This window comes from Vitis riparia, chromosome 1, assembly GCF_004353265.1.
Source record: "Vitis riparia cultivar Riparia Gloire de Montpellier isolate 1030 chromosome 1, EGFV_Vit.rip_1.0, whole genome shotgun sequence".
Lineage (NCBI taxonomy): Eukaryota > Viridiplantae > Streptophyta > Magnoliopsida > Vitales > Vitaceae > Vitis > Vitis riparia.
The window spans coordinates 442,858-464,938 of record NC_048431.1 but is presented as its reverse complement, the minus strand read 5'-3'; the positions used below and the strand labels follow the sequence as shown (position 1 = coordinate 464,938).

The 22,081-nt window shown below is 34.5% G+C and overlaps 3 protein-coding genes and 1 non-coding gene across 10 annotated transcripts; 3 read left to right on the top strand and 1 right to left on the bottom strand.

Annotated features, from left to right (window-relative positions):
* Nucleotides 1-1,096: 1,096 nt before the first annotated feature.
* Nucleotides 1,097-3,388, top strand: LOC117923429 (PLASMODESMATA CALLOSE-BINDING PROTEIN 3-like). Its single transcript, XM_034841713.1, has 4 exons — nt 1,097-1,325; nt 1,490-1,732; nt 1,826-1,862; nt 2,757-3,388. Exons 1-4 carry the CDS (start codon nt 1,274-1,276, stop codon nt 3,019-3,021), a joined length of 597 nt encoding a protein of 198 aa, XP_034697604.1. The 5' UTR covers nt 1,097-1,273; the 3' UTR covers nt 3,022-3,388.
* A 1,947-nt stretch (nt 3,389-5,335) lies between these two features.
* Nucleotides 5,336-11,517, bottom strand: LOC117914923 (uncharacterized hydrolase YugF). Of its 7 annotated transcripts, XR_004651357.1 has the most exons (13): nt 11,319-11,517; nt 8,984-9,078; nt 8,805-8,902; nt 8,613-8,662; nt 8,151-8,246; nt 7,914-8,003; nt 7,735-7,827; nt 7,496-7,591; nt 6,972-7,037; nt 6,572-6,729; nt 6,314-6,393; nt 5,760-5,807; nt 5,336-5,483 (listed from the first exon to the last, which is right to left on the bottom strand). XR_004651357.1 is itself a non-coding variant. In XM_034830775.1 (11 exons), exons 1-10 carry the CDS (start codon nt 11,499-11,501, stop codon nt 6,574-6,576), a joined length of 1,023 nt encoding a protein of 340 aa, XP_034686666.1. In that variant the 5' UTR covers nt 11,502-11,517; the 3' UTR covers nt 5,336-5,483; nt 6,572-6,573. The 7 variants fall into 7 exon arrangements, 4 of the variants coding, with proteins under 4 accessions (XP_034686666.1, XP_034686365.1, XP_034686585.1 ...); XR_004651351.1 differs by lacking the exon at nt 5,760-5,807; XR_004651372.1 differs by lacking the exon at nt 5,760-5,807 and having other exon boundaries at nt 6,314-6,362.
* Nucleotides 11,518-14,063: 2,546 nt separating this feature from the next.
* On the top strand, nt 14,064-20,525 carry LOC117921683 (erlin-2-B). Its single transcript, XM_034839640.1, has 9 exons — nt 14,064-14,397; nt 16,637-16,757; nt 16,853-16,920; nt 17,002-17,061; nt 17,176-17,334; nt 17,661-17,807; nt 18,342-18,556; nt 18,636-18,744; nt 19,952-20,525. The coding sequence occupies exons 1-9, from the start codon at nt 14,224-14,226 to the stop codon at nt 20,036-20,038; spliced, it is 1,140 nt and encodes a 379-aa protein (XP_034695531.1). The 5' UTR covers nt 14,064-14,223; the 3' UTR covers nt 20,039-20,525.
* Nucleotides 20,526-20,696: 171 nt separating this feature from the next.
* Nucleotides 20,697-20,768, top strand: TRNAP-AGG. The gene has a single exon. It is a non-coding gene; the product is annotated as a tRNA-Pro (tRNA).
* The last annotated feature ends 1,313 nt before the right edge of the window (nt 20,769-22,081 follow it).

The following is a 22,081-nucleotide window of genomic DNA, read 5'->3' as shown; positions in this document are numbered from 1 at the left end:
GACAAAGAACAAAAGTTGTAGTTTTTATTTAATTTTTTTTTCCTCCCAACTCCACCAAATATTCTCTCCTTTCCTTTTTGTTTTTGGTTTTGTTTGATTCATGTGTCATATAGGCTGTCTTTGATTGTGAACTTATTCCCTAATTATTGGCTGCAATCACCATTCAAAAAGGTTACTTATTCCCATTGGAGCTTCCTTACTAATCACTCTAATTCATGGACTTCTTCCAACAATGATCCTTGCTTCATTTGATGATGAAAAATTGGTAACCAAAGAAATGAAATGAAAATGTTTTTATACTACAATCATTTTCAAATAAGCTTTTAATATTTATTATTAGTTTACCATTTATAATTTTTAAAAAGCATCAGCATTTAAAAAAGTCATATTACCTTGTACCTTCCTCAAATTCTATAGGAGAAGAAGAAATGACAATTTTGAATCTCCATTAATCGATCGAAATACTTCATTTGTTGCAAAAGAAAATCATACTTAGGAAGAACATTACTAGGGTTTTAGCCAAATTGACACGATTTGTATTATTAGTTGCTTACTAGTTTTTAGATTGATTAACTTAACATGGTATCAGAATCTCATCTTCCCACATCCAACCCATGTAGGCCACATATGTAGAATAACTTTTTCTCCTTCATTTGGTCAGTAGAAAGATGGGTGCACTTTGATCAATTTTATCACAACAGAAAAGAGCTCTCTGCGAGATAAAGATGCTGACGGCCAGAGGGAAAAGCAAAGCGGGGAAGGGCTCACAGTGACAGCACACATGGCATAACTAGAAGGGAGCCAGGAAGCTCCAAACTAAACCCTAGGTTGGGTTAATATTTGGTACTGCACATGCCACATGAGTTTAAGACCGTTTGAAAGCTCACACTCTAAAACAGTCAAAATACATGACAAAAGCTTAGCTTAGCTTAGCTCAGTTCCCAAGGCCACACCGCCCCCCAGATCCTCACATCAGAAACAATAAAATACTATGTATTAAGACCCAAAAAACAAAAAAGAGTGAAAAAAGAACAGTAAAAACCGAAAAGCTATTCGAGATACAGACACCCCACCTCCACTACCAGTCTACCACCCACCTCACTCTCCTATTATTGTCTAGAAGCCTCCATTCCCCACAACCCCATCTCTCCCTCTCTCTCTCTCTCTCTCTCTCCCCCTTTCTCTCTCACACTCATCTTGATTTCTAAGTTCCCACTGACCCTTTAAGGAACTGTTTGGTTTCTCAAATATTTCCCATCATCTTGCTTCAATCATGGCTGTTCTAGTGTATTTTGTGCTTTTCCTGGCCATGACTGGCCATTCAAGTAAGCCCCTGATTACTGTGTTTTCTCTTGGGTTTTCTCTTTTTGACTATATTTCTGGGAATTGTCTTACCCCATGAGATGGAAATTTTCATGGAGCAAAGTCCTTATGTTTATTGAGATTTTCATGGGCTGATCCATTGCCTTGGTGGGTTTTCTTTTGCTAGGTGCTGCTGTCTATTGTGTGTGTAAAGATGGGTTGAGTGACCAAGCTCTTCAGAAAACCTTGGATTATGCCTGTGGAGCTGGAGCTGACTGCTCCCCAATTATTCAAAATGGGGCTTGTTACAACCCCAACACTGTGAAGGATCACTGTAGTTATGCTGTTAACAGCTATTTCCAGAAGAAGGGTCAAGCTTCTGGGAGCTGTGATTTTGCAGGAACTGCCACCCAAAGTCAGACTAACCCTTGTAAGTGCCTTGTGAAACCTCGCTAATTTCATCATCCCCAACCCTCATGGAATACTGATTTTTTCTCTTCCTCTATTGTTTGGTGATTTACAGCCAGCGTTTCAACTTGTGTTTATCCTACAAGTGCAAGGTTTGCCTCTATTCCTCCTGGTTTCTGTCCTTTTAGTCTGTTTCTTGTCAGATGGGTTCTCTTCTCACTTTGAAATGCATCATCTTTTTCCCATGGTTTAGCAGTGAGCATCTGCTTCAGATAAAAAATCTTCTTGTTGCAGATCAAAAATATATTTTCCATGCCTAAGATTTTCCCCTTTTCCATGTTTTGATTCTTTTGGTTGGGATGGTTTATTATTTCCCATGGTTTAGCAGTGAGCATCTGCTTCAGACAAAAAATCTTCTCGTTGCAGATCAAAAATATCTTTTCCATGCCTAAGATTTTCCCCTTTTCCATGTTTTGATTCTTTTGGTTGGGATGGTTTATTATCTCCTTTTTATCGAGTTTTTTTAACTTTTTATGATGATCACCATAATAAAGTTTTTCCCCCAATTTCAATCTACAAAATAACCATTTCCCACTGCTTTCTCTTGCATAAGGCAATAATATTGAAATCTAAAAGATAGATTATGGGGGTTGTTCTTCCTGGTTGATTCCTCTGTGATTGGGGTTTCTCCTCCAAAAACAAAGACAGGGTTTTTTGTATGCCAATAGCTAGCAACCATTAGGTTAAATCTTGACAATGAATTAAGAATTTTTTCGACTGTAGTTAAGAAAGTAGATACATCACCCTATTTAATATTTTCTTACATTGATATCCTTCCACGTTTCTCCCCCACTAAAGCTGTGAGCTGTCATGATGTTGATACCCTTATGTTTTTTCTGTGTTTTTTTTTCCTCTTGATGGTGAAAAAATATTGATTTCAGATCTCAGATTGACATCTGTTCTTCCTTCTGTTCCTTTTTCTTATCAATTTGATACTCAATTAGGGTTTGTGATTAACATTGTTGTGGTTTCTCTCCTTCGTTCAGCTCTACAGGAAGCAGCACAACTCCATCCACAACCACACCATCCACGACCACACCTTCCACGACCACACCTTCCACAACCACACCCTCAACCACGACTCCAAGCAGCACCACCAGTCCCTCAGTGTTTGGCCTAGGCCCCTCAGGAAGTGGTGGCATCACCAGCACGGACTCCAGTGCTGCAGTGGCTCCCCTTCACTGCACTGACTTGTTCTTTTCTGCAGCTCTAACCCTCTGGCTCTCAGGCCTAGTGTTGTTGTGGGGCTGATGGATTTACACATGGGGAAACTGGGGTGAAATTGGTGGTGGGGTTTTATCTTTTGGATGTGTGGATGAGATTTTACCACGTACAGGGTTGTAATTTCTACGGTGGGTGGAGCGAGGGAATCATCTAGGGACATACCCCACTATGGTTTTTGTTTCCTTCCTCATATGTTAAAAAAGCTGGGAATTTGATTCCGTTTGAGTGGTGATGTAGAACCTGATCTCTTTAGATTTTTCTTCTCTTTTTGTATATCTAGAAGAAAGAGAGGCGGTATTTTTTAAATTGGATGAGAATTTGGCTACCCATCTACCTTTCTTGTTATGGCTCACCGGCCTTTATTATATTACTATCCATCTGAATTCGTTGTGTCTTTCTCCTAAGCTCTATTTGTGTGATAGTGATTTGGTTCATGCACTAGTGAAACCGTAAAAAGCAATACAATACAGAAACTTTACCAAAAGCTATTCCTTTTGTTATCTTCATGCAACATCTACAATTTGATGATAAGAGATGAGCCTTTTCTGGATTAAAGTTTGGTAGGGTAGGGTGTTTCAATACTCAGAAACATTAGTAAAAGATGACTGGTTTATATTAAATTGATGATTGATTAGGTTCAACTAACAATAATGTTTTCGGGGTGTCGGTTCAGATTAAACTGTTATAATGATCTGTTTTTGGAGGTTACATGAGGCCCCCTTCTGCTTGAAAGAGATTTACTAATCATGTGAGCCATTTAATTTATTTAGTGAATATATATTGTTGTAGTTGGGGTAGATCCAATGTGCCAAAACAACAATCAAAGCACAAATGAGTTTTGACATTTTGGCTATAATGTTTTCTTCAAGGGATTAAGACTTGTGAACCGCCTACTATTTAGGCTTTATGGATCTTTGAAATTTCGGATCATGGGTTAAGATCCACATGACAAGGACTGGGGGGAATTTTCGCCTCAGGGTTTAGTTCGATGGTAGTGCTCTTTGACAATCAGCTAAAGATCCAAATTCGAGTCTCTTTGGCATTTAAATGGTATAGGGATAGAAGGGTGCATCGGTCAACGTATGGCATTGCGTGAGATATGCGATGAGTTTGACACATGAATTGGTTTCGTATCTCAACTCACGGGGGCAACTCAGAATCATAACTTTATGACTCGGATCTATAAAACTGGAAGGAAAAAAAATTATATAATTTCTGCAAATCTAGGAGATTCCGCTTATCAAATGTCTTAATATACACGAGTAGGAATGATAAGTTCAATGTGATTTATTTGCAAATAATTTTTTTTACTATTCACTTTTTTATTATTTTGATTTTTTTACTTTCAAGATATACCTATTATTAAAAATTGGTATTGGGTGTAAAAATTAGTATGGTAATATTAAAAAAAATAAAAATTCTAAACACTATAATAAACCAATTTGAACATGTGCTTTTACAACTAGTTTAAATAATGTTACATGCACTATACATTTACTTATTAATTTGTTAAGTTCATCTAATTATAATTACCATTCTAAAATTTTTACTACTTTTAGAATTTTATAAGAGTTGAGATTGATGTATTCTAGGACTTAAGCCAATAGTGTGAATTTAAACCATGAAAGGGTGGATTTATATAATTTAAGGTGATATTTGTTTTTTTGTTAAATAGAAAAAATCAAAATATTTAATTTTTTCTATTCAATTAAAAGTAACATGTTAACATCATCCAACATAATTAAATTGAACCTATTAATAATAAGTTAATTTTAATTATGTTGGATGAGGTTATCAGATTAGTTTTTGTTTAATAGAAAAAGCCAAAACATGTATGGCTTGCTTCGTTTTGTTGGTAGGTGAGATAAATGTCTTGCTATTTCCTATTGTAAGAGAAAGGTATAGAAGAGGGTTGGAGGGAAAAAGAAAAAAAAAAAGGAAGGGGGGACTTGGGGATTCCCGAGTGTGAAGCCAGAGATATTAAAGAAAACAGAGCTGTGATGTCAGTGTGGTCCATGATACAGACCCATGTGACAATCTTGAGTTATTTACATATGGGCATATATTCTTTTGATAATGCATGAGAGCCGCATTCAAGGAATGAAGCTCAGAGAAAGTTTGATAACTTTTATTTATTTTTTCTCTGTTTTCTTTTCTTATTTCTCTTGTGTTTGCTGCAATATGTGACTTTTTTTGTGTAGACACTTAATAAATGCCATGTGATGTGATGCTGCTCTTTTCTAGCATGTCCACCTAACTCACCTTTCTATAAGGGGCATTCCTTGAAAGGGTTAGAGAAAAACCATGAACACTTCAATGACTAGTGACTACACTAAAAAAATTCACAGAAATAAGTTCCATTAAAAAATAAAGCATGTTTTGCTACTTCTAATCAATATACAACAATGATCAATTCGAAAAATAAATCTTGTGCCACAACAAGACAAGACAAGGATGAATCTCCATTAGTATGCAAGCCCATTTTGGCACTGTAACAAGAAAAATCAATCATTTGAAGAGACATGCTGGTTTATGTTGAAAATTAGTTATTGAAAATTATCATTTAAACCAGGTAATCCTACTAAATATAGGCAAATAATCATAGGAATAAAAATGCAAGAAACTAAAATTACAGAATCGAAATATGAACAGGAAAACTTATCAGGACTGGCTCAGGTGTGTAATCACTACCCTTAAAATAAATCTCGCTCCCCTGAGATAATATCTTAATGCAGCAGGAACGGTCTACCTCTAGGGTACAATACCTGGTTGCCTGTGATGGTACGCTCTAACCATGCGCAATTACACAGCTACTTGAGGGCGTTCCTCCAAAAAAAATGATTGAAATTGAGGGAAGGAAACTACAAATAGTGGAAGATAAACTGTGTATTCCCAGAGAGTTCTACCCTCTGGTTTTGTAGAATACTTCTCTCTATTTTCTAGAGTACAATAGATTTTTATTTCCTCTCTGATTTTTTCCTGTTAGTAAAACAGTTTTGTTGTTGTTTGTTTCTTTGTTTTGAAAACATGTTCCAACTTTTAGGAGTTATTTCTTTTCATAATTACCCAATCACCAAAGTGATTGCAATGGCAGGAAAACATTGAAAAATTCTCCTGAAAATAAAGGACATGTTGCTAACAATCAGCAACTAAAAGTCTTTATCAAATCAGGCCCAACCAGTTGAAGTAACTCATGCAATCTTCTTATGATGCCTCACAGATTGCATGAGTGACACTGTGACAGATACTTCTTATATAAAGGTCTTTTTGTTTAATACGAAGTCCACTGTCTTATAACAAGAATTCTTAGAAATAATACCAGCAATAACTTCTGTTTTCGTTTTTCTTTAAATGACTCCATCTCCTGCATGTTGACATCAAGAAGGCACCTTCAAATCACTGGCATGCAGAATGGAATAATTTCATTTCCACAGGATATCTAAACGACTTTGTGTCAACATGTGTTTGATTTGAATTTGAGAAAAGTTACTAAATCATGAGTACAGTAAACCACTAAGCTCAATATTTTCCGAACAAAGATAAAAAAAAAATAAAAAATCAGGCATAGGGGATAGACCTTCAATACTGGGAAATGCATTGGGCCTCTTTATAGCTATCCTCTTGAACAAATTCCATAATCAACTTGGAAACAGAGTGAGGCTTTTCCACATGAGGGAGGTGCCCACAATCTGGTATTTGGCGTATAATTGCATTCGGCAATTCACAATGTAACCTCTGCATTATACAAGTTTAAGGGTCACATAAGTCATTGTTCCAACTGAATCTATAAATGGACATATAGCATAAAAATTAGTCACAGAAGGTTGAATCAATTAAGCAAATAAAAGAAAATTTTCCACTGGAGTTTTCTCCTCAAATGTCAAGGATATTTCTTATGTAAGCATGTTTTACAAGTTATTGAAATTGGTCTTTTATAGACTTGGATATGATGTATAAAACTCAGCAAATGTACTAACCACAGCAAGCTTGTTGCTGATTATCTGGTCATCCTCACCCCATATGATAAGTGTCTTCTTCTTTACCTGTAGAGCACAATGAGCAATAGCACATACCCAAGTTTTTGAGCAAATAAAAAGGATTCTAACAAGAAAAACATAGCCTATGGTTCATAGGCACTAGCTTGGAAATTATTTTGGTAGAGGTGATTTTCCAAGAAACTTGTGTCAATAGCAGGCTTCCTAACAAGCCAATCAGCTTCAATTCTTATGGATGGGCAAAAAGCTGTAACAGCCATGCCAGAAAAAGACATCTAAGTAGACATAAAAGAGAAATTAACTATCTTTCAGATAAATGATCATAGTCCAGCCTAGCATGATCTACTTCTCTAAGGATGGTGGCAGTGAATCCATCAGATGTATAACTTCATCCATAATATGCACCACAGCCATCATGCATGCAAAACAACTTCTTCATCCTGAATCTCTTTCCTGTTCATAGAATGCAATTAGATGCTTAAATGACAAAAGCATTTCCTGCATACCTGTTGTATCTGAGAACTAACATTATAACCCCCACTAATCATAAAATTCACAGTTGCATCCTCCCACCAGGGATATAGACAATGTAGGCGGCCCACCTATATAGGAATACAGGGAAAATAATGGCATTAGATACAACCTTCCCTTGCAAAATCCAAAAATTTTGTGGATATCACACAATTCAGAGAGATCAATATGAAATTAATTTTTGTTGGTTCTGACTATGGTGGGGAACACTCACTTTTGTCCAGTCTGAGCTTCTAGTGAATGATATACTCTTGAAAGCCAAAACATTTGCATAAAAGCGCAGTGGAATGCTCTTCAATATATGGACCTGCAATAGGAACCTTGTGGTTTAGCATTGATGCTAAAAGTTACCAATACATATATCTCAAGAACTATGGGTGATTGAACACTCACCCCAGCATAGGCAACCACTCTGGGTAACTTCATTAGGTTTCCCGTGCCTTCTGTATATACACTTGCATCAATTAAGACCAGCTTATCAACCTGAAAAAGAAAAACAGGAACAACTATATTATGATATTTCATAGAACATCAAAAGCATTGCAGGCAATTCATTTCAAAATATAACTTGCAAAGTGTCTTCAGATAGAATTAATACATGATCATAACAACTAACAGAGAAATACTTACAGCTTCTGGATGGTTAGCTGTAAAGTCAATTGCAACTGCAGCACCAAGGCTTGGTCCGACCAATATCATTGGCCTTTTGATGTGGGACTTCCAAAGCTGAAGTTAGATATTGAACAGTCCAATTCAGTCCAGCTAAGTGGATGATCAAGTTGAGAACAGGGTGCAACCATGGATGGCAGGAATAGCTTCTTTATGCCAATGAAAAGCCAATTAGCCGCAAAATCTACCATCCAATTGGTCGTTCCTGTACTCTGTCATTTATATGCAAAATTATAATGGATGGCATTAACAGTTCTCCAAAATGCAGCCCATCGAATAGGCTCAATAAGCACATAAAGCACAGGGCATCACCTTATGCTGTAAAAAAATATTTCAGTATTTAATGGAACTTGATTAAAGGCCTTCCTTCATATCCACATGCAAAGAGTAAAAGGAATTTTTAAACGACAAAAGGCTAAGTACCTGATAAAAGTGATCACGCTTAGTTGCCACATCACAAGATGGAAGCCTTTCTAAAACATGCATAAAAATGGAAAAGAGAACAAGATTAAAAAAAAAACCAAAACACACACACACACACACACACAAAAAAAAATCATATATATGGGAAAGCATTAACTCAAAGAATAGGAGCCAAGGCATTATAAAACAAACCTAAATCAGAGAAGCCCCAACCAAGAATGTCAACAGCCCATGTCTCTAAACCAGCCTCCTCAAGCAGCGGATATGTGTATCTCCATTCTAAACAGGAGCTGAAGAATAAGATGTAATGATCCCTACAAATTTAGGAACCAACAAGACTTCCTAATCAATAGTAGAATTACAATACAAACCTGTCAAAACCATGGAGGAGAACCACTGGACTTGTCTTGCTTGGTGATAATGGCTTCACGCAACTGCTCATGATACAACTGTTAGAGGAGCTAAGCTGCAGTACCCGTAGGCAAAAAGCAGAGAGACAAAGAAGTGTGAAAATAAGTATGCTTGAACTTCAAACTGTGTATTTATGTTGAGTCAACTTGATGCAAAGTAATGTTGTTCTGATCTTTCAATGCTGACGATTTAACATGTCTAAACAATTTGGTACACACATCATTTTTCATAAGCAAACTATATATATATATATATATATATATATATATATATATATATATATATATATATATATATATATATATATATATATTTATATATATGTTTGTATATTAGCAAAAAGTGCCTTAGAAAATGCACACCAAAGTACACAGAAAGTATAGAGAGAGCACCATACAAAGAGAGAAACAAAACGCTCCCTCCCCCTACTTAGAACCCAACCAATCAACAAAATCTACCATAGACAATGGCACATCATCTATACAATGCTTAACACAATCCAAGAAATTATATGTAAAAGAGGATTTGAGCACTTGCTCTGATTGCTTCACATTTTCAAATGTCTTCCAATTTGTTTCCTTCCAAATAGTCCAAAATAAACACAAAAGGGCAGTTGTCCACGCTCTTTTCCAGTTCTTCCCAACAAAAGACCCATGAGAACTGAATAGAGTCGGTCTTCTTGAAAAATGGATCACCCAAACAAGGAAAAGACCAGCTGCCACAAAATTTGTGTTCTTGCATAATGTAACAAGATGTGATCAACAGAATCTTCTTCCCTTTTACACATATAACATCCATTCCTCAAAGACAAACCTCTCATTTGCAGCAGATCCAAAGTCAATATCCTGCCCTTCCCCCAAGTTGCTTCCTAACCAAAAAAACTCCACTCTCATCAGGGTCCAAGGATTTCAAACAACATCATCTGGAAATGGCTCTAAACCCCCTAGCACCAGAAAGGAGTAAAAAGATTTGACCAAGAACTTTCTACTCTCTGAGTCCAACCAGATCATCCTATCCTCTAAGCCCCACTTACTACGTGTTCTTGCAATCATAATAGAAAGGCCTCAACCATCTCTAACTCTCAATCATGGAACTATCTTGAAAAGTAAGGGCTCCAAGGGACCATCTCCCCAACATGTTTCCACACATCTGCTACCCACAAATACTTTGAAAGAACTGTTCCCCTCTGCATAACCGGAACCTTCAAAAAATGGCTTTTAATGTCGAGAAACCTGTAGTTCTCATACTCTCGGCTAAAAGGCATTCCAACCTCATTGAAAGTGATCCTTTTAACTGTTAAGAGTAGCATATTCAGACTAACCTGTGACCATTCAAACACAAATCTAAAGCTAAACTAGGCATGGATTCTTCCAAACACAGAAATGCTAATTAAACACTAAAGAAATTTGCATTGGCCACCATATATAACATGGAGAAGGATTTGGAAGACGATGTAAACTAAACCTACATAAATCATACAGCGGTTGATTCGAGTGTAGGACCAAGGATTGTGAAACATGGCCTGTTAGCAACCATCAGGGATATTGGGGTACTTTTAGTTGCCATCCCCATGCTAAATTCCCCAAAATTCAGGAGCAATGCCCCTAATCCAAATGGGGAGCAAAGTGTTTAAGTAACAGAATTCTTGTTGGATTGGGAAAAGGCTTATTTGAGTTTAACTCATCTCGTATAAATCATTTCTCTTACAATTCGTGGTAGAGCTATACAAGCAGCAGGATTCTTGGGATGGTTTAGGAATGAGCTAACCTGAGAATTGTTTGGGAGTTATACAAGTCCTACAGCAGAAACATCCTAATTTTATTTTATTTTTGGGATAGGCAGCGGAAACATCCTGATTATGCTCTTCATATGCACTATCCCCTGATGACATGTTTCTGACCTTTAAACTGCCTGGTTCCAAAGCAAATTTGAATTGTTCAATTGATTCCGCTCCCAACCCTAATTATCATGTACTTCACTGTTTTTCTTTTTTTCATAATCTTTTCTACCAGGCTAAAAAACTAAATTCTGGTAAGAACAGCTTCCCATCTTCATCAGGAACCAAAAGTGAAAAGAAATTGCATGTTATCCATAACTCTGTTCAGTTTCCAGGACAGTGCAAGGGCAATAAAAAAGGAAACCTAAAGTTAGAATCCTAAATTTTCATTCAACAAAAACCTCCGCTCAACTGAAGGGCAATGCAATGTCTTCGACTAGGTAAATTCACTTTTCCTACTCTTGTTTTTCAAGAAAAAGCTTTTTTTCTCGGAAACCAAACACCCCTGTTGATTTTACCTGCACAGGCAGTCTCTCGATCCTTGTCGCTAGCTTTCGAGCAAATGGGTCTTTGATTCTCTCTACTTCTTTCGGAATGAATGAAGGGAACACATCGGCAGTTGCTCTGAATCGCCAGAGGCTTCCGCGTTTCGCCGTTGCACCCAAACCCGCCGGTACAGAACCGGCGACGAGGGTGAACATCTCTGTGACACCGCCCGGGAGATTATCTTCAGTGTTAGACACTATCCGGATATGTGGTTGCTTTTCTGTGGCTGGTGGTTGCTGTAATGACGTGGCAAATGACTTGGCACTGCCATGTCATATCCCATCATTTGACGTGGCAAATGATATCATCATCGTCCTTTAATAATTTTGAGATAAGAAGAAAAAAGAGGACCAATTTATTTGTATTTTATTTTATTTTATTTTTAATTTTACTCAACTTAGGCCATTAAAGTTTGACACAATACCAACACCTTTTTTTTTTTTTGGAAAATATTCATAAAAATATTGTATGTCATAAAAATATTTATAATTTTATTATTTAATAAAATTTTAAATCATAAATGTTCATATAAATTTTTATTTTTACACTTTCTTTTTGGAAAATAAAAACAATTTACTAGATTTATAACTTTGACTAAAAAAACTTTTCTAGTCTCATGTCTAATTTAAATTTGGTTGGTAAAGGAGGACAAAATTTTAAGGTCTATAAAATATTATGCTTTTGGATATGTTATTAAAAGATTATATATCTTTGAAAAAAAAATTTGCTTTGAATAAAATTAAATTTTTTTAATATTAATGTTATAAAACTATGTTAGCTACAAAAAATAAGATTTTGCACAATGTTCAATAAGACCCTTTTTTATGTAAAAGTTTTGTAAATAAAATTAATTTTAAAAGATAATATTTCATATTAATCTTATAAAATGATTTTTATTTGTAAGAAATTAATCCAACCATATTCTTAAAAAAAAAAAAAAAAAAAAAAAACTAGGGTAAGAAGAAGGTGTCACACTGGAATTTTAATATTTGTGTTAATTTTCTTGTACTCCGGTCAATTTTTTTTTAATAATGAATTTTATGAAATATTAGATCTTTTATAGTTTATTAAAAAAATTAATTTATTATGTAAGACACAAAAAAGTTTTTTTTTTTTAAAAAAAACATATTTTTAGGTTTTATATTAGTGAATATTTGGTAAATCGATTTAATAACTTAAAGTTATTTAATAACTTAATTTAAGTTATTAAATAAATTAAATATGTTTAGTAAAATAACTTAATGATATAACTTAAACTAAAAAACAACTTTAAATGATAAGTAAAAATAATTAATTTATTTTTAAGTTAATATTTTTATTATATATTTTAATCCTCAATTGCCTTAATTACCTCAATAATCTCATTTTCTACTCCATAAACTCTTTTATTTTAATTATAATATATGAAGATAAATATGTTAATTTGATAATTTATAATAAGTTTTAGGTCAATAATTCAAATATAATTTAAATTAAAATTAATTTAGATTATTAAATAATAAGTACTAAGTTTTTTAAATATCCCATAAAATTATTTTTTAAATAATAAGTTATTTTAACTGAATTAATCAAACAAAAATAGAAACTCTTACTGAACTTAAAAAGAAAAACTAGTATATGCTGAATAGGTATCATATCAAATTTCAAATCTAAACACTTGAAATATATAATTAAATTCATACAAATTGAATAAAGATAAAGAAATGTAACCCCATACAAAAAAAACACACATGTGCATAAATGAGATATTAATTGATAAAGATGTAAAGAAAACTAACTCCATACAAAAAAAATAACACATGCATAAACGGTATACGGATACACTCAAATAATACAAATCAAATGAAGTACAAATAAATCATACTACAATATAAAATTATGATTTGTGTGTATTAATAGAAAAGACACTATTGATCAGTTATGTTTATAACTAAAGTATCATTGTTCGTATTTAGTTCCATTGATTTATTCCACATATATGATTTCATTGTTTTGTACCTTAGTGACATTTTATTGTACTTTGATGTAATTTGTTTGTCTTTAATATCATTTATTTTTTTTTAATAATAATTCAATTTATTTGTATTTTGATCTTATATACTTATATATTTATTCAATAACTTAAATTTTATCATACACGTCGAATAGTCTAGACTAAAAATTCAATAAGTTACAATTCGGTATCTTATAATTTTTTTTTCCGACTATCACAAAACATAAATCAAAGAAATATTTTCTAATCGGATGGTAATCATAAAATAATCTCTATAGAGAGCAATGAGAAATATCGGATCCCCATACAAAGCAAAAAGGCCAAAAGCAATTTTTATTTTTATTTATTTAATACGTGACAAATTGTGATTGGTTGGTAACATAAAATGGCCCTAAAAAATGCTTTAAGTTTTCGGCCAAAATGGCCGCTATGACCAAAAAATTATTGTATGTAGGGACCTTCCCAAACTTATTATCCATTTAACTCTTTTTATGCCACCTAACAGCCACGTAATTTATTTATTTTTTAAAACTAAGGTTAAATTAATTCATGATTAATTGTATTTTAAAAATATGATTTTGAACTAAGTTTATATATATATATATATATATATATATATATATCATAATAAATTTGGGAAGGTGCCCGTATTGAGTTTTATTTTGAGTCTTTGAGTGTAAAGCCAGTTTTAGCCCTAAACTCTTTTATGCACACTAGAGGGGAGTGTTTTTTGGTGGAGAAAAATAACGGATTGACCCAAAATGCACATATTCTTTGCTTACCTGCTGCGAAACCAATAGAAGGAAGAAGAGAAAGGGCTGAGAAGTTCGACAACTAATCTTCACGCTTTCCGAAACAGCACTCAGTTGACGGAGTGAAAAGCCATGGATCCACCGCAACAGAGACCAGAGTCTCCGATGGAAATCCCCATGGATCAGCAGGGCCGGAGATCCGAAACTCCGCCGCCTCGCCCTCGACCAGCACCAGCAGCAGCCGCAGGCGGAGATTTCTCTGCGATCATCACCGTGTTTTTCTTCTTCATCCTCATTTTCTCCTTTGTAACCTTCTGCTTCTCATCCGTTGCATCAATATTTTTTTTTTATATTTTTTTGTTTCTCTGTTTTTGGTCTAGTTTACTTAATCGAATCATTTTCTGTTCTTCTTATTTGTTATTAAATTTCCTTCTGCTTGTCTGGCTTGATTTTTTTTTTTGTGTCGATTACGGATGGTCTTTTATCATCGCATTTTGAAGTTTCAATCTGGAATGCTTTCCCTATTTGATAAATTTCTCAGCAGCTGTCATCAGCTGTCATCGGTCGAGTCAATTACTTGGTTTTTAATGCTATGTTTGTCATTATTGCATCACAGGGTTCTTGTCCGAGTTTAATCGATTGTGGTTAGGTTTTTAAGAACATTGATTTGTGGAGGAATTTATCTATATTTATCTACTAATCTAGTTAAGCTGCGTCTCCATTTTTCGAGTACATTCAGTGCTCATTTTGCTCATCATCGAAAATTTTGAAGAACTCTAAATTCTAAAATGAAATTTTGCTAGCATATTAAATTATTTTCCTTTCTTTTCACTGGTTTTGTAGTCCGTGATAATTTCAGTTTCATTCAGCATCACACACCCACACTATTTGATCTGTTATTGTTGCTTTCTTGTTCAAATGCATGTTCATTAACAAATATGAATGTAGCTGGCTCTGTAAATCTAGTTTCTATCAAGATTTCCTTTTATAGATCTGTTCAAGAGCAATATTTACGAGGAAGAAAATTTTACAACTGTATTTTGTGATCTGAAATCAAAAAATAAGTTTTATGATTGATATGTTCTCTAAAGAGAAAGAATCTTTGCTAGACGGTGATGTTTCATCAACCATTGAGAAGGTATCAGCCAAATGGTATTAGTCTGAATGTTGACCGTTGTAGCCCTAGAGGAATATCTTTATGAGCTTATGGGCTGATTTTGGCAAAATGGTTAGAAATACTCAGTTAAATTATGTTTGCTGCAAGAAGGTTGAGGCAACATTGATAAATAGATTCTATATTCAAGAAAATGAAAACAGATTACTTTATATATTTATATTTGCTGGCTGTAGATAAATATTATTGTTGTTGGCTTTGTCATTTTGATTATTTGTAATGAGATGTAAGGTTCTGTTGTTATCATTTGAGTATTCCAATCTACCAACTCATGAAATCTACTTTAATAGTTCCTCTGTAGTTTTCATAAGGGAATTTTTTGAGTCTTTAGAACATCTTAAAAGGAGAATTTGGATATTATCTTAACATGACACCTTGAAGAATAATTAGAGGAAAGATCATGACACCTTGAATAAGTTGCTTCAAGCAATAGTTTTAGCATGTACTTTTTCTTTTTCTTTTTTTAAATCATGGAGTTGAGATATATTTTCTTACTTTTTCTGTAGCCCAACCTATTTCTAATTCTTATCCATGTCCTTAGTTTTTTATCTGTCTTTTTTTTTTCTTAGTCTGCTAAACAGGTTTCTTTTGTGATGGATGTGTCACCTTGGATATTGTACTTTGAAGTTCTAATGTGATCATACATAGGGATAGTTCCAAGTGCCATCAGAGATATTTTCTCTCAAACTATCAAGCTTCTGTTGTTTCAAAGATCTCTCTTCCTCTACAACTCTGAGGCTTCCAATTGTTCTACAGCGCCCCCCCCCCCCCCCCCCCCCCCCCCCCCCCCCCCCCCCCCCCCCCCCCCCCCCCCCCCCCCCCCCCCCCCCTTGCATGCGTGCATGCACACACAGACCCTGTTTTAATTGGAAGATAATATTTCATTGGGTTTTGGGGTCTTTTCTATCCCTGGCATCATAAAACATCGTCATCTCATGTTAAAGCCTTCATTTGTTATCCTTTTTCTGAATCAATTCTGAAAACATTTCCAAAAAACTATATAGAAGATCATGTTACTATCCACTAAACCCTGTGCAGGTTTCAACTATTTTCTAGAATAATTTCTAAAAATAGGTAACCAGATAACATTTTAAGAATTTCCATTTTTTTTTTTTGGTTTTTTAGACAGAAAACTGTCCTTACAATAGAACTAATCATGCCCTTGGTACTCCCATATATGATAGCTAGGTTTTGTTCAAGAAAAACAGTGAGCTGGTGCTTTCTTCACTTTTTGAAATCTTTGTAACATACTTACACTAGCATGATGTTGTTGTAGGAATATATTGTTGGAACATATACAAATGGAAATATATGTTGTTAATCACTGTGCTTGAGGCAGGAATTTATTATGTGCTATTTTAAACTTCACAGGTAGCATTCCAGTCATCCTCAACATTAACAAACAACTTAACCCTTTTACACCAAGTCCCAGAAGGTCATGTTGGGATGTATTGGAGAGGAGGTGCTCTTCTAAAAACAATTACAGAGCCAGGTTTAACTATGACGTTTTCTTCTTTTTATTTGCATTCAATAGTTTGTTGTGCAGAGTTTGTAGTCTACCTGCTTGTACTTACTTGGGAGTTTTAGGTTTCCATCTAAAGATGCCCTTGGTAACCCAGTTTGAGCCCATTCAAGTGACTCTCCAGACGGATCAGGTAAATTCCAGTTTTCCTAGTTATGAAGAGGATTTTAATTGCCATCATTATACTTGAATTATTTTTTGGCTGAAAATTCAGGTTAGGGATATTCCATGTGGTACCAAAGGAGGTGTCATGATCAACTTTGAGAAGATAGAGGTAAAGCATTGAGATATTGCTCTATTTTTAACACTACAAATTTAGAATAAAATAGTCATTGCCATCAAAGGTTCTATATTCTCTAGTTTGTTTTAACCAAAGTGTTCCCTTCAGGTTGTTAACCGGCTTCATAAGGACTATGTGTATGAGACACTGCTAAACTATGGTGTGCAGTATGACAACACATGGATATATGATAAGATTCACCATGAGATCAATCAGTTTTGCAGTGCTCATTCCCTTCAACAAGTTTATATTGATATGTTTGATCAGGTAACAAACTAAACAACTATATTATTGTTTTTTAGTGAAATTAATGTGCTCTTGTAACACTGTGATGCTTGCTAATTCTTTAGGGGTCTTGTTTTTATGGATGTACATGAAAGGCAAAATTGGATTTCTTTTTGTGCCATATGTGGGAGCAATTAGTTTGTTTAAAGTTGAGTTGTCAGTGGCTTTATTTGCATATTATGGGATGTCATTAAGTTAGCTAATGTTGCATATTATATTTGTGATAAATTTCTAATTTTTCTTTGTTATAATTTCTTAAAATTTACACTTGATACCTAGTTTGGCTAATAATCAATTGGATGTTACAGATTGATGAAAAAATGAAAGATGCTCTTCAAGGTGATTGCACACGTTATGCTCCTGGTATTGAAATCATCAGTGTGCGTGTCACGAAACCTAGTATCCCGGAGAGTATAAGGCGCAATTTCGAACAGATGGAGCAGGAACGCACTAATGTAATTTCTTTGTCTTGTTAAAAAACACTTTCTTTATTCTTGCATATTCCTACTAGAATTAGTGTAGGGACTAAAAGAATAAGAAGTGAATGATTTACTACTTCCTTTGATATGCATAATTAAAAAATTTCTGGTCAAATGTCATTGAGAATGTGGGACCTTGATTCCTCTACAACCTCCTGTACCAAGAACAACTTTTTCTTGAATCAGTTAATATAATTTTCCATATCTAAAAAGACATAGTTAACTTAATCTGTTTTATTTTTTTGGGTAATGCTTTTTACTTTCTAGTGTTTGAAGATCATTAACGTTCTCTATTATTGCACATCATTGGCATTACCCTGCTCCTATGAAACAATTCAGTCCTGTTCCTCTGGATGGTCAATTGTATTGTTTCATTTTTTCTTGATTCCCTTATGATAATATCTGATGATTAGACTATTAATTATCATTATTTGTTTTTTTGACTATGATAAAGGTTTGTGGAGTTATATTTTATATAATTTTCTGTTGGTGTTGGATGCTTCAATGCAGGTATTGATTGCCATGGAGAAACAGAAGGTCGCCGAGAAGGAGGCAGAGACACGGAAGAAGATGGCTATAACTGAAGCCGAGAAGAATGCCCAGGTTAGCAAGATCCTCATGCAACAAAAGTTGATGGAGAAAGACAGTTCCAGAATGCAGGAGGAAATTGAGAACCAAATGTACATGGCTCGAGAAAAGAGCTTGGCAGATGCTAGTTTCTATAGGTGAAAATCATCTTTATATTTTTCTTCTCTTCTTTCTATTATCATCATATGCAATCATGAAGTTTCTCTCCATCCTCAGGCTGATGAGAGAAGCAGAAGCAAACAAGTTGAAGCTTACTCCTGAGTACTTGGAGCTCAGATTCATTGAAGCCATAGCTAATAATTCCAAAATCTTTTTTGGAAACAAGGTTCTCTCTCTCTCTCTATATATATAAACATATATACACATACACGCACACGCATATACATGTATATATATGTATAAATCATCTTGGAGTTGAAGAACGTCCCATGGGTTCAGTTGTTCTCTGATTCAAGTGTCCCTGGACCCCTTAGTCCCACTCCCTATTTATCAAGATATCTTTTTGGTCAATTTTTTCAGGTCCAGAGCATTGCGTATTAATTAGATAGAATAAGGCTTGGCAGGTTAGAGCAAAGGACTGAAAATCGTTGTATTAGGTGACCCTTTGGCTGCTGATTCAAGTGTCCCTGGACCCCTTAGTCTCACTCCCTATTTATCAAGATATCTTTTTGGTCAATTGTTTCAGGCCCAGAGCATTGCGTATTAATTAGATAGAATAAGGCTTGGCAGGTCAGAGCAAAGGACTGAAAATTGTTGTATTAGGTGAACCCTTTGGCTGCTCCTCTGATTCCAAAAACCAAAGGCCAACTGGGAACAGACTCAGTGGAGATGGATATTTGCCTCTTCCTATTCTTGATGACCTAGTGACTCAACTTGGAAGATAGTTGGCTAGAATAGTCGTTCAAGTGATTCCTTTTTGTCATTTTCCTTTTCTGTATTTTATTCTTCATTCCTCTGGGGGAAAGCCGCCTTGGCAGGCGATCCAGCTTCTAGCCCTTCAATGATGAATTTGTCTAAAACTTTGACCTCAGTAGTGAAAGAAAGGGCTAACTCTTGTCTGCCTACTTTACAACATAGGCCTCTTTATATATATATGTATGGGCAAAGGCCAACTGGAAACAGACTCTCACAGTGAAGATGGATGTTTGCCTCTTCCTGTTCTTGACGACCTAGTGACTCCACTTGGAAGATGGTTGGCTAGAATAGTTGTTCAAGTGACTCCTTTTTGTCATTTTCCTTTTCTGTATTTTATTCTTCATTCCTCTGGGGGAAAGCTGCCTTGGCAGGCGATCCAGCTTCTAGCCCTTCAATGATGAATTTGTCTAAAACTTTGACCTCAGTACTGGAAGAAAGGGCTAGCTCTTGTCCGCCTACTTTACAACATGGGCCTCTTTATATATATGTGTATGGGCAAATATGAACTCAAATTCAAGTGGCACCCTCTGTGTACTTCCTGTGTACATTGGGGCATCTTAGCCATTTTCTGTGCACTTATCAAAAAAATTTGAACTCAAAAACTTTTTGTTGTGCAGGTCCCAAATATGGTTTTTGACCAGAGACTACTTGGGAACTTCCTCCAAAGTGTAGCCAAAAGGGGGGACACCGAAGCTGAGTTCTAGGCTACACCAACTCTGTTACTATATAATAATGATGAGAACCATATGCAATTTGAAAATCCAAGGGGATTTATGATCATATAGTCCAAATCATTTCAGTGATTACCTATTTGCAGCTCATATTGGTAGTCACCTGTAGTCATGTGATGAACAATCCTGCAGTTGCTGTGGAGAGCATCATCTAAAGCCATAGAGAAAACAAGTGTTTTTCCAGTTCATATTTTCCCAGGTATCTGTTCCCTTTCTTCTCCTGTTCTCCCCCAAAAGTTGTAATAAGGAAATACTAGTTTTTTTCTTTTCCTTGTGAAAAGGCATCGGGTACAATGGTTGTTTGAGCAGGTTGTGGTGGCAACCGTGACTGTAAATGGGGTGTGTTTCCTGTTCCATGGGGCTGAAACTTATGTTCACGTTGTTCATTGTCCTTTCTTCTGGCTACTTTTTGGACTTGGATAATCAGATTCGTATATGCCAAATTAATATTTCCGTTCCCCTCCGGTTTGTTTTGGGTCATTCAATCAAATTTTAGTTCCAAAAAACACAGTAGGCACATGACCGACCTTTAATTTCTATGTTACCCGTTACCGCTTTCTGTCTGAGGGCGTCAGTGCCTTCTTTCTTTTCTCCTTATTTAAAAAAGGATATCTTTTACCCTGGCAAGCATGGGCATTTGGTCTAGTGGTATGATTCTCGCTTAGGGTGCGAGAGGTCCCGAGTTCAATTCTCGGAATGCCCCTTCATTCATGCATTTTAGTAATTTCTACAAATTCCCTTAATCTTTCCTATTTATCCCAACCTTTCTTTCCATTGTTAAAATAAAGTAAAAATGATAATTTTAATAAGTTACAAAATAAATTTTAGAATTTTGCGTGGAGTAGTAGTAAAAAAAGTTTATTTCCCACCATCATTTTCTTGTTCAACAAGTGCAAGTAAGAATGGAAGGATATCGACCAATTGACCATCACAATGTAGTATATTCAAGTATCATTTAAAAAAAAAACTTTTTGTTATTTGAGTCATATATTACAAATTTGAAAAACTGAAATCCGTGAAGGGAAATAGTGTTTATATTATAATTTTAATAAATCAGGAAAAAATTATTTAGTGATCCTTTCCATATTTTCCCCCTTCATTAAATCTTTATTTTAGTTTCAAATAATAATATCAGTGACTTAGGAAAAGTTCCCTGTAAATGACATTAACGGACAAGGAAATGTTTTTTTAAGTTTTCCTTCTTTGTGTTTTCTTCTAATAAAATCTTTTTCTAAATTAGAAAATAAAAAAAATGAACAAAAAGAAATGCAAACATATTGAAAATTGTGGATTTTAGTGATTTATTTTTTATTAGAAATATATGATATGTTAAATTAATTCCTTTTTATCGGATTCCATCATTAAAAACTTAGGCTTATTTGATAATTATTTTTTAAAATAGTTTAAAAAAATTGTTTTAAATATTCGTTTTTAAAAACTATTTTATAATATTTTATAAAACAAAAGTTTGTTTACGAATCTAAAATTGTTTTTAACTTATTTTAAATATTTTTAAAAATAATTTTTATGTTAGATAACCTTATTTTTAATTTTGTATAATTATTCTTTAAAATAATTAGCAAAAAGTAACTGAAAATAAAAGAAATTATTCGAAAACACTGTATTAGAAAACTGTTTTTGATTATAAAGGTGTTTTTTAATTTTTTAATTTTTAAAAATAAAAAATTATTTTTAAGAAGAGCCGTTAAAGTTGAAGACTGTGGAGCACGTGCTTGACTCAAATCACAAAAAGATCTCAGCTTTCAAAGAATAACATCACTCCCTGGCACTATACGATTGACTTTCTGTATGGCGTTTAAAGTCATCTATTGTAAGCGAATGAAACGTGGAGACTTTTTCCACCTGCCTTTTGCATGTCGATTTTTATAATACATATTTTTAAAAATAAAAATAAAAATAGGTATGTGAAATTATCTAATTCTCCCTAGTCCCCTGCTTTTCTAAATTTCTAATCTCGTCTTCGTCCTCTTCCCACATTAGCTTATTACAACACTT